Source organism: Megascapheus bottae, chromosome 3 (assembly GCF_031878675.1).
Source record: "Megascapheus bottae isolate mThoBot1 chromosome 3, mThoBot2.hap1, whole genome shotgun sequence".
NCBI classification, from domain to species: Eukaryota; Metazoa; Chordata; class Mammalia; order Rodentia; family Geomyidae; genus Megascapheus; species Megascapheus bottae.
The window spans coordinates 85,675,754-85,688,076 of NC_143511.1; the positions used below are offsets into that span (position 1 = coordinate 85,675,754).

Consider the following 12,323-nt stretch of genomic DNA (forward strand, 5'->3'; position numbering starts at 1 on the left):
GGGGTCTGGAGGGGCCAGAGGGCCTGGGTGGGGGGGGGGCAGCATCTGCCCCTGGAGAGCACAGGGCCAGGCTGTCCTGCCCAGCTCCAGGAAGAGGTTTCTGGAGGAAGGCTCCTTGCCTCACAGGGTCCTGCTACTCTGGCCTGTTCTGTAGGCTGGAGTGGCAGAACTCCAAACCAGGCCAGGGAAGGAAATGGGAGGAGAAATCCCCCAAGAGCCATTAGGGCACCACTTCTCTGCCAGGGGGTCCTTACCATGGCTTCCCATGGGAGGCAATATGGAGTTCAGCAGGGGAGGGGCTTCCTTCAGGGTCTGCAGTGCATGGGGACGGTAAGGGACAGGGAGCACCGTCCAGGTGCTAGTCTGGAGGTGGCTGCCTCTGCCGCCGCCACCAAGGGCTCAAAGGGCTCCCACTTCAGAGCTGTGGGGTCCTTCAGAGCTGGGGGCTGGGGTGCACCCAGGCCAGCGAGGCAGGCACGGTGGTGCTGGTGGGAGAGGCTGAGCACCATGGGTGCTGTAGGCAGCAGAGGGCGAGAGGAAGCAGGTCCAGGTCCTGGGAGGGCTGGCTTCCAGAGCTGGGGACAGGTCCTGGGTGTGTTTGGCAAAGGGGCAATATAATCTGCCCCTGACTTCTGACTACACCTGGGCTGGGCCTTCACCAGCCTGGGGCCTGAGGGAGGCTGAGAGACAGCCTCTATAGCAGCATGGCCACAGGCAGGCCTGGCCAGAGAGCAGCAGGCCACTCCACCACGGTCCTCTAGTCACTCTTCCGCCTTAGGTGGCCCATAGCCTGGAGCACCGAGGCTTCTGGGAGACTCAGCGAGGGTTAATCTGACTCCCCAAAATCCCATCAGCTGCCCCCAGGAGCCCAGATGAGGACGTCAGGTGTGGGCAGGTGGCGCAGTGCTGGCGAGGCCTGGGAAGGGCTACTCTTCTCATGAAGGACAGAGGCGGGCCAGGGGCTGTGCTCACTGGGCGGAACCAGACACCCAGAGGCATTGTGTGTGGCTGGGGTAGGAGGAGTGGGGCTGGAAGGGGATGGCAGCCGTGAAAGGAGGGGCTGGGTGGGGAATGGCCAGCGAAGCTGTGGGGCTCGGGAGGCTGCTTTTGTACAGAAATCATACACACAAACTTCACACTGCCTACCAACAAAAATAATATATATATATAATATATATATATATATATATATATCTCACTAATGTTAAGGAAAAGCGTTGCCTGTGCAAAAGTCCCCTCTGTCTCTTTGTCCCGTGGGAGGCTCTGGAAGGCGCCTGCCCGCTGCGCATACAAGTGCTTCTCGGCCTGTGGTCCGAACAGTGGTGGCCATGGTGGAGGCCTCTATCTGGACGTGTCCATGTTTTCCTCTCTGAAGTTACTGCACTGCTCAGTCACCTTGCTAGAGACAATGGGGGAAGAGGGCTGACGCTGGGCTGGGTAGGAGCAGGGCTGAGTGCCCTCTTCCTAGGACCAGCAGCTGGGTGACAAAAAGCTAGGAGAGAACCTGGCTAGGAGCTCACGCCTGTAATCCTAGCTCCTCAGGAGGCTGAGATCTGAGGACTGCTATTTGAAGCCACTCAGGTGTGAAAGTCTGTGAGACTCCTATCTTCAATTAGCCACCAAAAAATAAGCCAGGAGTGGAGCTGTGGCTCAAGTGATAGACTACCAGTCTTGGGCAAAAAAAACTCAGGGACAATGCCTAGGCCCTGAATTCAAGCCCCAAGACTGACAAAAACGATGAAGAAGGAGGAGGAGGGGGAGGGGGAGAGGGAGGGGGAGGGGGAGAAGGGGGAGGAATAGTAATACTGAGCTTGCTGAGCTTGCAGGCAGGGCTCAGTGTGGAGTATTTGCCTAGCAAATCTCAGTACTATTAAAGTAAACAGTGATGTGCAGGGGCGGGCGTGGTGGCTCACACCTGTAATCCTAGCTACTCAGGAGGCTGAGATCTGAGGATCAAGGTTCAAAGCCAGCCTGGGTACAAAAGGACCTGAGACTTTTATCCAATGAACCCCTAGAAAATGGGAAGTGGGGCTTGGCCTAAGGGTAGGGTGTAGCCTTGAGCTGAAGAGTTCAGGGACGGCCCCAGGCTGAGTTCAAGCCCCATGACCCCCCCCAAAAAATTAATAAAATAAAATGAAAAATAAGCAAAAATAAACAGCAATGTAAAGGGCTGGTGCAGTGGTACAGCACCTGTCCTGCACTGGAAGAGTGACTGGCCGAACTCCCAGGAACCAATACCTCTCCTTCCCTCACTCCCCTGAGTAAGCCCAGCAGCTCGCTCAGGCACAGTGCACCTGTGGACAGGGCACTCAGGGTACCCCAAGACCTCAGACCTGACTTTCCATTCCCTTTTCTTAGCAACGCCACTTCTCATTGCCCTGTGAACATATCTTCCTCCTTCCAGGAGGAGGATTTCTTAACTGGCTGCACTCAGATTCAGACACCCTGGCAGCAGAGTGGGCCTGGCAGGGCAGCCATGCCAGCTGAAGGACCCTGGGGCTCCATCCTGGTGGCTTTTTCTTGCCTAGACAGATTGGCCCCTGGGAACTGCCACTGCTGTCCGATCTCCCAAGGCTCCCTGGACTCCTTGCCTGTCCAGAGCCAGGCTTCTGGGTAGGGGTTCAGTGTAACTTCCTTTCAAAAGGAAAGGAAGTCCTTTTTAGAGAAAATGCCCAGAGTGTGCCAGGATGCTGTGGCAGGCCTCCTGTACCTTCAGGCTCATTTGCTAGCTCAAAAACAAGTGTGAGTCCTCTGTAAGGTATGGTATGGGGGCGCTGACTAGCCAGTCCCAGCCAGCATTCCTCAAGGTCCCTGGGATCTGTTTCGCATGTCTGTTTCTGAACACCTCCCTGGTCTACCAGGAAGAAAAGCTATGGGAAAGGCCCATGCATGTCAAACAAACCAGGGGTGGGCCTGCTCCCCTAACAAGCTTTCCTGGGGATTGGAGAGAAGTTGTAGAACTTCTTATCTTACTATTCCCAAACTCAGAGAAATTTGTCGATTTTTTTTTTTTTGGTCAGTTGTGGGGCTTGAACTCAGGCCTCAGTGCTATCTCTGAGCTCTTCAGCTCAAGCTATCTACTGCTTGAGCCACAGAACCATTTCTGGTTTTCTGGTGGAGATAAGAATCTCATGGACTTTAATGCCCGGGGTTGGCTTTGAACTGTGACCCTCACTCAGATCTCAGCTTCCTTAGTACCAAGGATTGTAGGCATGAGCCACCAGCACCTGGCTCAATTAATGTTTAAACAGCACCTTTCACCAAAAATAAAGGCAGAACCAGCCACTGTTTCTACCCCAAAATATCTTCACTGTCTGGGGAACTGCTAAGCTCCAGGCCCCTCCTCTATGTTACATAAACTTGATGTCATGTTCAGAATTAGGACAGATGTCGATGGCAAAGGTGACTATCCGTACCCCTACAAGATCCAGAAAGGATTCTGCTTGCCACTGCTGATTCTGACAAGTGACATCCCTAGCTAACCCTCTTCCTCACTTTTCCCCCCACCTTCTGATGCTCAGGCTAGAATTCAGGGTCTAGGCACTGTCCCTGAACTTTTTTTTTTTTTTTTGCTAGTCGTGGGGCTTGAACTCAGGGCCTGGGCACTGTCCCTGAATTTCTTTTGCTCAAGGCTAGCTCTCTAGTACTTGAGCCACAGCACTTGTTATAGGTTTTTCTGTTTATGTGGTACTGAGAAATGGAACCCAAGAGTTCATGCATGGTAGGAAAGCACTCTACCACTGAGCCACATTCCCAGCCCCCTGAACTTTTTGTGCTCAAGGCTGATATTCTATCACTTGAGCCACATCTCCATATCCAGATTTTTGTGGCTAAATGGAGATAAAGAGTCTAATAGACTTTCATGTCCCTACTGGCTTTGAACCATGATCCTCAGCTCTCAGCTTCCTGGGTAGGATTATAGGTGTGAACCACCAGTGGGAGCCTGGCTCCCTGAGCCCATTTGTGCATTGACTGATGGAGAAGCAGAGCAACACTTTAGACCCAACAGTGAATCACACTCAAAAACGAAAGGCAGGGGCCAGGGGCTGGTGCCTCTGCCTGTAATCTAGCCGCTCAGGAGGATGAGATTTTAGGATTGCATAATTGGAGACAAGAGTTGCATGGACTTTTTTGCTGCCTGGACTAGCTTCCCGCCCTCCATCCGGGTTCTGGGCCTTGAATTCAGGGCTTGAGCTCTGTCCCTGAGCCTCTCTGTGCTCAATGTTAGTGCTCTACTACTTGAGCCATAGCACCATTGCCGGCTTTTTCTATTTACGTGGTACTGAGGAATTGGATCCAGGGTTTCATGCACACTAGGCAAGCACTAGCCTACCACTAAGCCACATGCCCAACCCCTGGACTAGCTTTGAACAAAGATGCTCAGATCTCAGCCTTCTGAGTAGCTATAATTACAGGCATGAGCCACTAATGCCAGACTTTCTTCTTCTTTTTTTTTTTTTTTTTGCCAGTCCTGGGCATGAGCTCAGGGCCTGAGCACTGTCCTTGGACTTTCTCAAGGCTAGAGCTCTACCACTTGAGCCGCAGCACCACTTCTGGCTTTTTTCTATGTATGTGGTACCGAGGAATTGAACCCGGGTCTTCGTGCATGCTAGGCAAGCACTTTACTGCTAGGCCAAACTCCCGGCCCCAACGTTCTTCTTTTTGTAAGACTGAACTGTATCTCAGCCCAATAAAGGACTTTTTTTTTTTTCTTTTTTCCCGATGACCTTCACATTTACATTTAGAGAAATTTCTCACATTCCCGCTCACTTCTAGAAGATACATCTACACCCACCTGGTCTTGTTGTGATGGCTTTAAGCCCAAAATAACAAAGAATTCTAATCTGACCTGCCCAGACCCAGTGATGAACATGGAATTGGTTGGTAATAACAGAGAACTAAGTTTATAGATAAGGCCAACGATGCTACATTCAATTCATCAGTCAATGCTTGCCGCCTTATGGCAGAAATGATACGCAGAGAGGCTTCCACAGGACATGTCTGTGCTCAACCCTGAGTGGCCACTGGGAACTCTGGCTATTCTAATCAGGGCCCACTGTACCTTTTGTCCCTTACAGCAAGGCACCCAGCAAAAGCCACAGCTGTCTCTTACCGAGCCATCTCCTTGGTCTCTTGCCGGGCAGTAGCCATCTTGATCATGTCCTTTAGAAGAGGCACCCCACCTTCTTTGATCAGCAGGGGGCAGTATTTGTCAGCTGTGGGGTAAGAGCAGATAGCTGATGCTGGAGAGGGGAGGCCTCCCACCAGCCGGGTGTCCCAGAAACCCACCCTTCCCTCAAGGACTACCATAAAGGGGAGGCCTGGGTGATATGGCTAAGAGCGTATAGGCCCCACCTGTCCAGCCTCAGGGGTGGGCGCTCCTGTGTCCAGAGGGAACAGGGGAAAGCCCTTGGGAAAGACTTCCTTACTGAAGGTCAAAGAGGTGGCAATTTTCCCCAGAGCTTCCTACGGAAAGAGCATCACTTTTTCAAAAAGTTCCTTCCAAGCCAGTGGCTCTAAGCACAAAGATCGTGCGAGAAGTTTTCCCTGGATACTAATCACCAGATCTGGGCCATGTGCGTGTGCACGTATGTATGTCTGAACTGATTTACTGAGACAGGGTCTCACTATGAAGCCCAGGCTGGCCTGGAACTCTCCATCCTCCTATGTCAGTATCCCCAGGGCTGGGATGGCAGACATGTAAAATCATGCTCAGGTGGTAGTTATTGTGTTGGTAATTCAACACCACTGGCTGATTCTGGTGAGCAGCTAGGCTGGACCACAGGGAGGCTGCTGCTGACTCTTATGGGGGCAGGAAGCATTGAGGGCTGGCTGGAGCTCTGTATGAGCAGGGCCACTTCTGGTAACGGGAGGGGCAGGGCCTGGCATCAAGCTAGCTTGGCACAGGCCTGCTTGGGGAGGGCTTTGTGCTGAGGCCCATGGTGCTCTGCCACTCTCCTGACCCACTCTGGGTGTGGCTCCCAGGGACATGTCTGCACTACACGGGGAAGGAGCACTCACGGTAGACGGACACGAGGTTGTACAGGGCCCAGGTGGCCCAGTGCTGGCTGACGGCAGAGATGCCCTGGGGAAGGAGGCGGAGAATTGGTTCAAATGACCTGCAGGGAGAGAGAGCAAGACCACTTTGGACCCTGAGAGTTGAGGAGTAAAGTCCATTCTACTCCTTGAAAGGTTCTAAGGACAAACATGGGTGAGTAGAGGAAGCCAGAGCCCAGGGGCAACTAGGGGCAGCTGGTCTTTTGCCTGCCCCAATGTGGTTCCACCAGGAACTTCCTTGGGAGTAGATAAAAGCAAGAGCAGATAATAGAGGTAGGAGGACTGCAGACTGGAGGCACAGGGCTGGAGGCACCGGGCTGGGGGCACCAGCCAGGAGATGAGACTAAAACCTTGTGAGCTACCATACCTAAGGCCCAACAATGCAATGAAAAAAAATCCAAACCCTTGGGAGTTAGTGATAGAACTACAGTCTCGAGATCCTCAGCACAGCTGCCTAGATCCAATTCTTCAAATGAGTTTAACTTCAACATCCATCCATTACTGGCAGTGGTGGTACACACTTGGAATCTTAGCACTCAGGAGGCTGAGGCAGCAGGATTGAAAGCTGAGGCTAGCTGGGGCTACCCAGCCAGACTGTACTTTAGTTTTCTAATTCTGGGGCTTGAACTCAGGGCCTGATAACCGTCCTTGGGCTTTCTTAAGGCAAGAGCTCTACCACTTGAGCCACAGCACCACTTCCAGCTTTTTCTATTGTATGTGGTACCAGGGAATTGAACCAGGTCTTTGTGCATGCTACGCAAGCACACTACCACTAGGCCAAACTCCCCTTATTTGTTTGTTTACTTATTTAGCCAGTCCTAGGGCTTGAACTCAGGGCCTGGGCATTGTCCTTAGACATGTTTTGCTCAAGGCTAGCACTCTGCCACTTGAGCCACAGAGCCACTTTTGGCTTTTTTTGTGTATGTGTTACTGAGGAATCGAACCCAGGGCTTCATGCATGCTAGGTGCACACTCTACCATGAGGCTATGCTCCTGGCCCCAAGACTGCATCTTACAAAAACAAAGAAACAAAAGTCCATCTGTGGAGGTGGTGCTATCACAGGAGGTGGGGAGACTAGTGCCTGGTGATGAGGATGCGAGCACAGCACAGCAAGGACTAAACATACCTGATGGGTGGCAGCAGTACACAGGGCTCCCTCAGGGGGCGCCATTGTAGCCCAGTTCTACCATGCTTCCTCTTGTTTGTACTTTTTTGTTTGTATTTCTCACAGATAAATGTGCCAAGGATTTGTAAATGTGCCTTGGGCACGGGCAGATGCCAGTGACAAATAAAAGACCTCTCTGTCCTGTGTAATGTCTGCTACATGGCATGAGGACAGATAGGACCCAGGTGGGACCAGGAGAAGGGTAGAGTGGTACCAGGACAAGGGCGAGAGGCCTGCGCTGCCTCACTCCTACCTGTAGTTGATGTTCCTGCGGGAGTTGGTGTCCCAGCTCTGGATGGCTGTCCACATGCGCTCCTCCACCTCCTCCCGCTGGGGCTCACAAACACCCCAGGCCTCTGGCCCATCAAACATGATGTGGGAGAGGACGCCACAGGCATTGTACGACACCTCTATGCCGTCCGCCTTGCTCTCCAGCAGGTGGCTATCAGGAAAAGAAAGGAAAATGGAGCCCCTCTCTCTTTAGGTATTGCTGCTGGACTGTACCTTACAGACCAGATAGCGGAGGTTCTATTTTGGGTTTGGTTTTTTTTTTTGGTCATGAGCTTGAACTCTGGGACTTGGAACTGTCCCTGAGCTCTTCAACTCAAGTCTAGTGCTCTACCACTTAGGCCATAGCGCCACTTCCAGTTTTCTGGTGGTTAATTGGAGATAAGAGTCTCACGGACTTAGGCTCAATGGTTTCCCTCATTCGTCATAATCAGTAGAAACCTTGGGCTCTACTAGCAGAGATTTGCAATAGAGCAAAATCTTGATACATAAGGCCATATAATGTGAAGCTAATTGAAAGGACCTCCAGGATATTGAAACAAAAGCCATATAACGAATGATTGTTGTCCTTAATGTACTATGTTGTCTCTCATCTCCTTTGCTGTCCCTTGGTTATCTCATATTGGTATAGTATCTCACTTTGTTATCTGATATATTGAATTTATTTGTATTTGGATATTTGAAATTTGATAGGGAAGGGGGAAAACCAAGACGGGTGGGGGGTTTGGGGGGGGAGGGAAATGGGTACCAAGACATGTGAAAGGGTATCAATGTATGTGAATTAATGCACCTTCTATCTGGCAAATATCATGTAACCCTTTTACTAATTACAATAAAAAATTTTTTTAACAAAAAAAAAAAAAGAGTCTCACGGATTTTTGTGCCAGGCTGGCTTTGAATTGTGATCCTCAGATCTTAGCTTCCTGAGTAGTTAGGATTACAGGCATGAGCCATCAGCACCTGGCCCAGAGGTTCTATTATTTACTTCTCGTGTGTGTGTGTGTGTGTGTGTGCGCGCGTGTGCGTGTACACCCGAGTGTGCTGGTGCTGGGGTTTGAACTCAAGGTCTGCTTATACTTGGCTTGTTCCCTCCAGATTGATGTGCCACCACTTGAGCCACAAGTCCACTAACAGGTTTTTAATGGCAAATTGCAGAGTCTCACAGACTTTCCTTCCCAAGCTAGCTTAGAACCATGATCCTTAGAGCTCTGTCTTCTGACTAGCTATGATTACAGGTATAAGCTGCCAGCACCTGGACTCATTGTTCTTTTTTAGTGGTACTGGAGTTTGAAATCAGGACCCTGTGCTTGCCAGATAGATGCTCTACCACCTGAGCCATGCCTTCAACCCTTTTGGTTTTCTCAGGTTATTTTTCAGATAGCGTCTTATGAAGATTATGCTTCTCTTACTGTGGCTCTCTCTGGGTAGCTTATTGGTTGAGATGAGGTGTCACTAGCATTTTGTCCTGGCTGGCCTTGAAGTACAATCTTCCGGATTTTCCTCCTGAGTAGCTGGGACTAAAGGCATCTTCCAACCTTTTCTGCTCAGGCAGAAATGTCTGTGAAACTCTTATCACCAAGGAGCTGGAAGCAAAGATGTGGCTCCAGTGGTAGAATGCCAGCCTTGATCAAAAAAGCTGAATAAGTGCTTGAGGACCTGAGTTCAAGAGCTTCAGTGCGGGCAGGCAGGCGGGCAGGCTGGCACATGTGCACATCTAGGCAAGCTCATACACGGACCCCCCAAAACAAAACAAAAAACAAAGCTAGGTGCCAGTGGCTCACACCTGTAACCCTAGCCTCTCAGGAGGTTGAGATCTGAGGATCACAGTTCAAAGCGAAACCCAAACAGAAGAGTCTGAGACCCTTATTTCCAATTAACCAACAAAAAGCCGGCAGTGGAGCTGTGGATCAAGTGGTAAAGTGACAGACTTGAGCAAAAAAACTCAGGGACACTGCCCAGACCCTGAGTTCAAGCCCCAGGACCAGCACAAAACAAACACAGAAATTTAAAAAACAAAAATAAAAAACTACTGAAGGAAGACAACATCTGTGGCATAAGAGTGGTATGTAAATTAAGAGCGGCAGCAGAAGAAAGGCAAGCACCCACCTAAAGACACTGATGAACTGAGAGGTCATTAGCTGAGGCCGCAGCTCCTTCACCTCTGCCACGTTCCCCAGCAGTCCCAGCATGTTCCGATGTAGCTCCTGCTTCTCTGGGAATTCCTAGCAAAATGAGAGCCACTGGGGAATTACTCAGCCTTCGAGGACAATAGACTCCCAGTTAATTGCTAAGAAGCTGGTGGTGCTCCCTGAGAGCGTCGTGCCATGGGAGGGTTCCGTAGCTACCTGCCTCCTTTCCACAGCCCTGGGCAGCGCTGGGGCCATGTGAGGAAGGAATATAAAGGTAGAGATTCTGTGTCACAGGAAAAAAGCTGGGGAGAGAGAACCAATATCTGGGACAAACATAGCTCAGCACAGCACACAGAACATGAGTTTGTGGGGTGTGTTTCAGACTGACAGCCCATCCTGCCAGGCAGAGCTCTGTCCAGTGCTACGTAGATAGATCCTGGTCAGCTGTGTACAGTGAGAAGCTACTGCGGTGAGGATGGGGTACGCCTTTCCTTGGAGGGGCCCCCACAGGACCCAGGCAGGTGCTGAGGGCCAGGGTAGGCAGGTGTCTGGAGCTCCCACTGGCTGCTGTGACCTGCCCCGTGGGAAGCCCGTGTGCACCGCGGTGGCCAGCTGTACCTTCAGGCAGTCCAGGAAGAGCTTCATGCCATTGAAGTTCAGGAACATCTCGCAGTTGTCCGGTGTCTCATCAGTGACGTTCCACAGGGCGCTCCAGGAGAACTCCATGACCTGGTCACACTGCGGGGGCCGAGGGGGGACAGCTCAGCTCCTGCTCCCAGACACACACTGGACCCCAATGTGGACACTGCCACATTGGGGATGGGCAGTGTTCTGGAAGCCCTGACTTACCGTCTTGTCCAGAAGCTTCTTCTGAATCAGCTTCAGCATGGTCTGCAGGCAGAGGAAAGAGCTTGACAGGGGCCAGAAGGGCCAGGACCCCAGCATGGAGGGGCGAGGGTGACGTTTTGGGAGCACACTGCCCCGCAGGGGCTGTCCTCTGCCTCTTTCAGGGAGGCTATTGAAGGTGTCCAGGCCAGCCCCCGGGGCTGGTACAGGAGGTGTGGTAGGCCCTGCCTGCACTGACTCCTATGCCGATTTGAGGCAAAGTGGTGAGATGGACCTGGGCTCGAGCCTTCCTCGCTTCTTCCTGTGCACTCGGCTCTGTGTGCTGTGCTCACCTGAAGCTGGTCCACTCTGCTCCCCTCCTACGCTGACAGGCGACACCGAGCACACTCGCTCAATCCCAGCCACTGTGGGATACCTGGCACATTCCTGTCTCAGAGGGCAGGAACAGCTTGTAAAATGGGGCCCAAATGGACCATGGGGTGTGTGGGGGGCGCTGGGAAGATGGAGGAAATTCACGGGGTTATAAGCAACTATCAACTACGAATTTTTTCTGGGTGACCACTGGTAGCTCAGAAGTAGAACCCTTGCCCAGCAAAGCCATAGGCTCTATCCTCAGCGCACACACACAACACACACACACACACACACACACACATTGTCTAGCCTAAAGCCCTCATGCTTCAGTATAGCCTCTTCCCCTTGTAGGCAGACCCCAGTCCCAGCCCTCCTCTGTGACTCCCTCAGCAAGGGAGTCTGGGTGTGTCTGCCATCACATACCACGACAAAGCCCATCTTGCCCACGGCCTCCTTGTGGTCATTGTCCACTTGGCAGACTAGGGCATTGCACAGGTGCACGGCGATACGCTGGATGGACTCGTCCTGCCGGGTGGGGTTGAGGATGCTGAGGAGGAGCTCGTTGACGCGGCGGTACTGGAACTCTAGCTCCTCAGGGATGCTGAAGTTGCACAGCGTCAGGCAGCAGTTCCGCTGTACCTGGGCCAGAGTGGGAGACAGGCAGGGCACGTTCAGGGGCCACCTTGGCAGCAGGGATCCAGGGCTCCATGGAGGCACCAGGTCAGCCAGAGCCGGGTACTCCAGGAAGGCTCTCTGGAAGAGTCACTCCATGGCTTCTTTATTTTGTTGTGTTTTACTAGGCCTATTATTATTTTTTACTTTTTATACTCCCCCACTTTTTCTTGCCAGCCCTGGGGCTAGAACTTAAGGCATTGGTGCTGTCCTTGAGCTGCTTCTGCTCAAGGCTAGCCCTATCACTCGAGCCACACCACCACTTCGACCTTTTCTTTGTATGTGGTACTGAGGAATGGAATTCGGGGCTTCATGCATGCTACACAAGCACTCTACCACTAAGCCACATTTCCAGGCCCTAAGGCTATTTAAAAATATTTTATGCTAGGCTGAAGCAGAAGTGGCCAAAATTAAATTCAACCCCTTTGTCACTTCTGACCCATGCAAGGACAGAAGAAGGAATTTCAATGCACCTTCCCACACTCACAGGAAGATAATGTTTCCCTTCTTTCCAAAGAGCTGAGACATAAGTGCAATGTGCGATCTCTGCCCATCTGGAAAGATGATGAGGTGCAAGTTGTACGAGGGCACTAGAAAGGTCAGCAGGTTGGCAAAGTGGTCCAGGTTTACAGGAAGATGTCATCTACATTGGACAGGGACAGTGGGGAAAGGCCAGTGGCACCACTGTCCACGCGGGCATCACCCCAGCAAGGTGGTTATCACCAGACTGAAACTGGACAAAGACCACAAAAAGATCCTGGAACAGAAAGCCAAATCCTACCAAGTAGGAAAGGAAAAGGGCAAATACAAG

General features: G+C 51.7%; 1 protein-coding gene across 4 annotated transcripts in view; it reads right to left on the reverse strand.

The window, feature by feature from the left end:
• Window positions 1-1,150: 1,150 nt before the first annotated feature.
• The window catches only part of Zer1 (zyg-11 related cell cycle regulator), a 35,713-nt gene continuing 24,540 nt past the window's right edge, over window positions 1,151-12,323 (reverse strand). For all 4 annotated transcript variants that reach the window (XM_090330794.1, XM_090330796.1, XM_090330793.1 and 1 more), the window contains exons 9-16: window positions 11,264-11,479; window positions 10,490-10,531; window positions 10,259-10,378; window positions 9,618-9,733; window positions 7,477-7,665; window positions 6,022-6,119; window positions 5,114-5,216; window positions 1,151-1,399 (exon numbers count right to left, since the gene is read on the reverse strand). In XM_090330794.1, coding sequence (XP_090186920.1) covers window positions 1,342-1,399; window positions 5,114-5,216; window positions 6,022-6,119; window positions 7,477-7,665; window positions 9,618-9,733; window positions 10,259-10,378; window positions 10,490-10,531; window positions 11,264-11,479 — 942 coding nt within the window. In that variant the 3' untranslated portion in view covers window positions 1,151-1,341. The remainder of the gene's footprint in view (window positions 1,400-5,113; window positions 5,217-6,021; window positions 6,120-7,476; window positions 7,666-9,617; window positions 9,734-10,258; window positions 10,379-10,489; window positions 10,532-11,263; window positions 11,480-12,323) is intronic.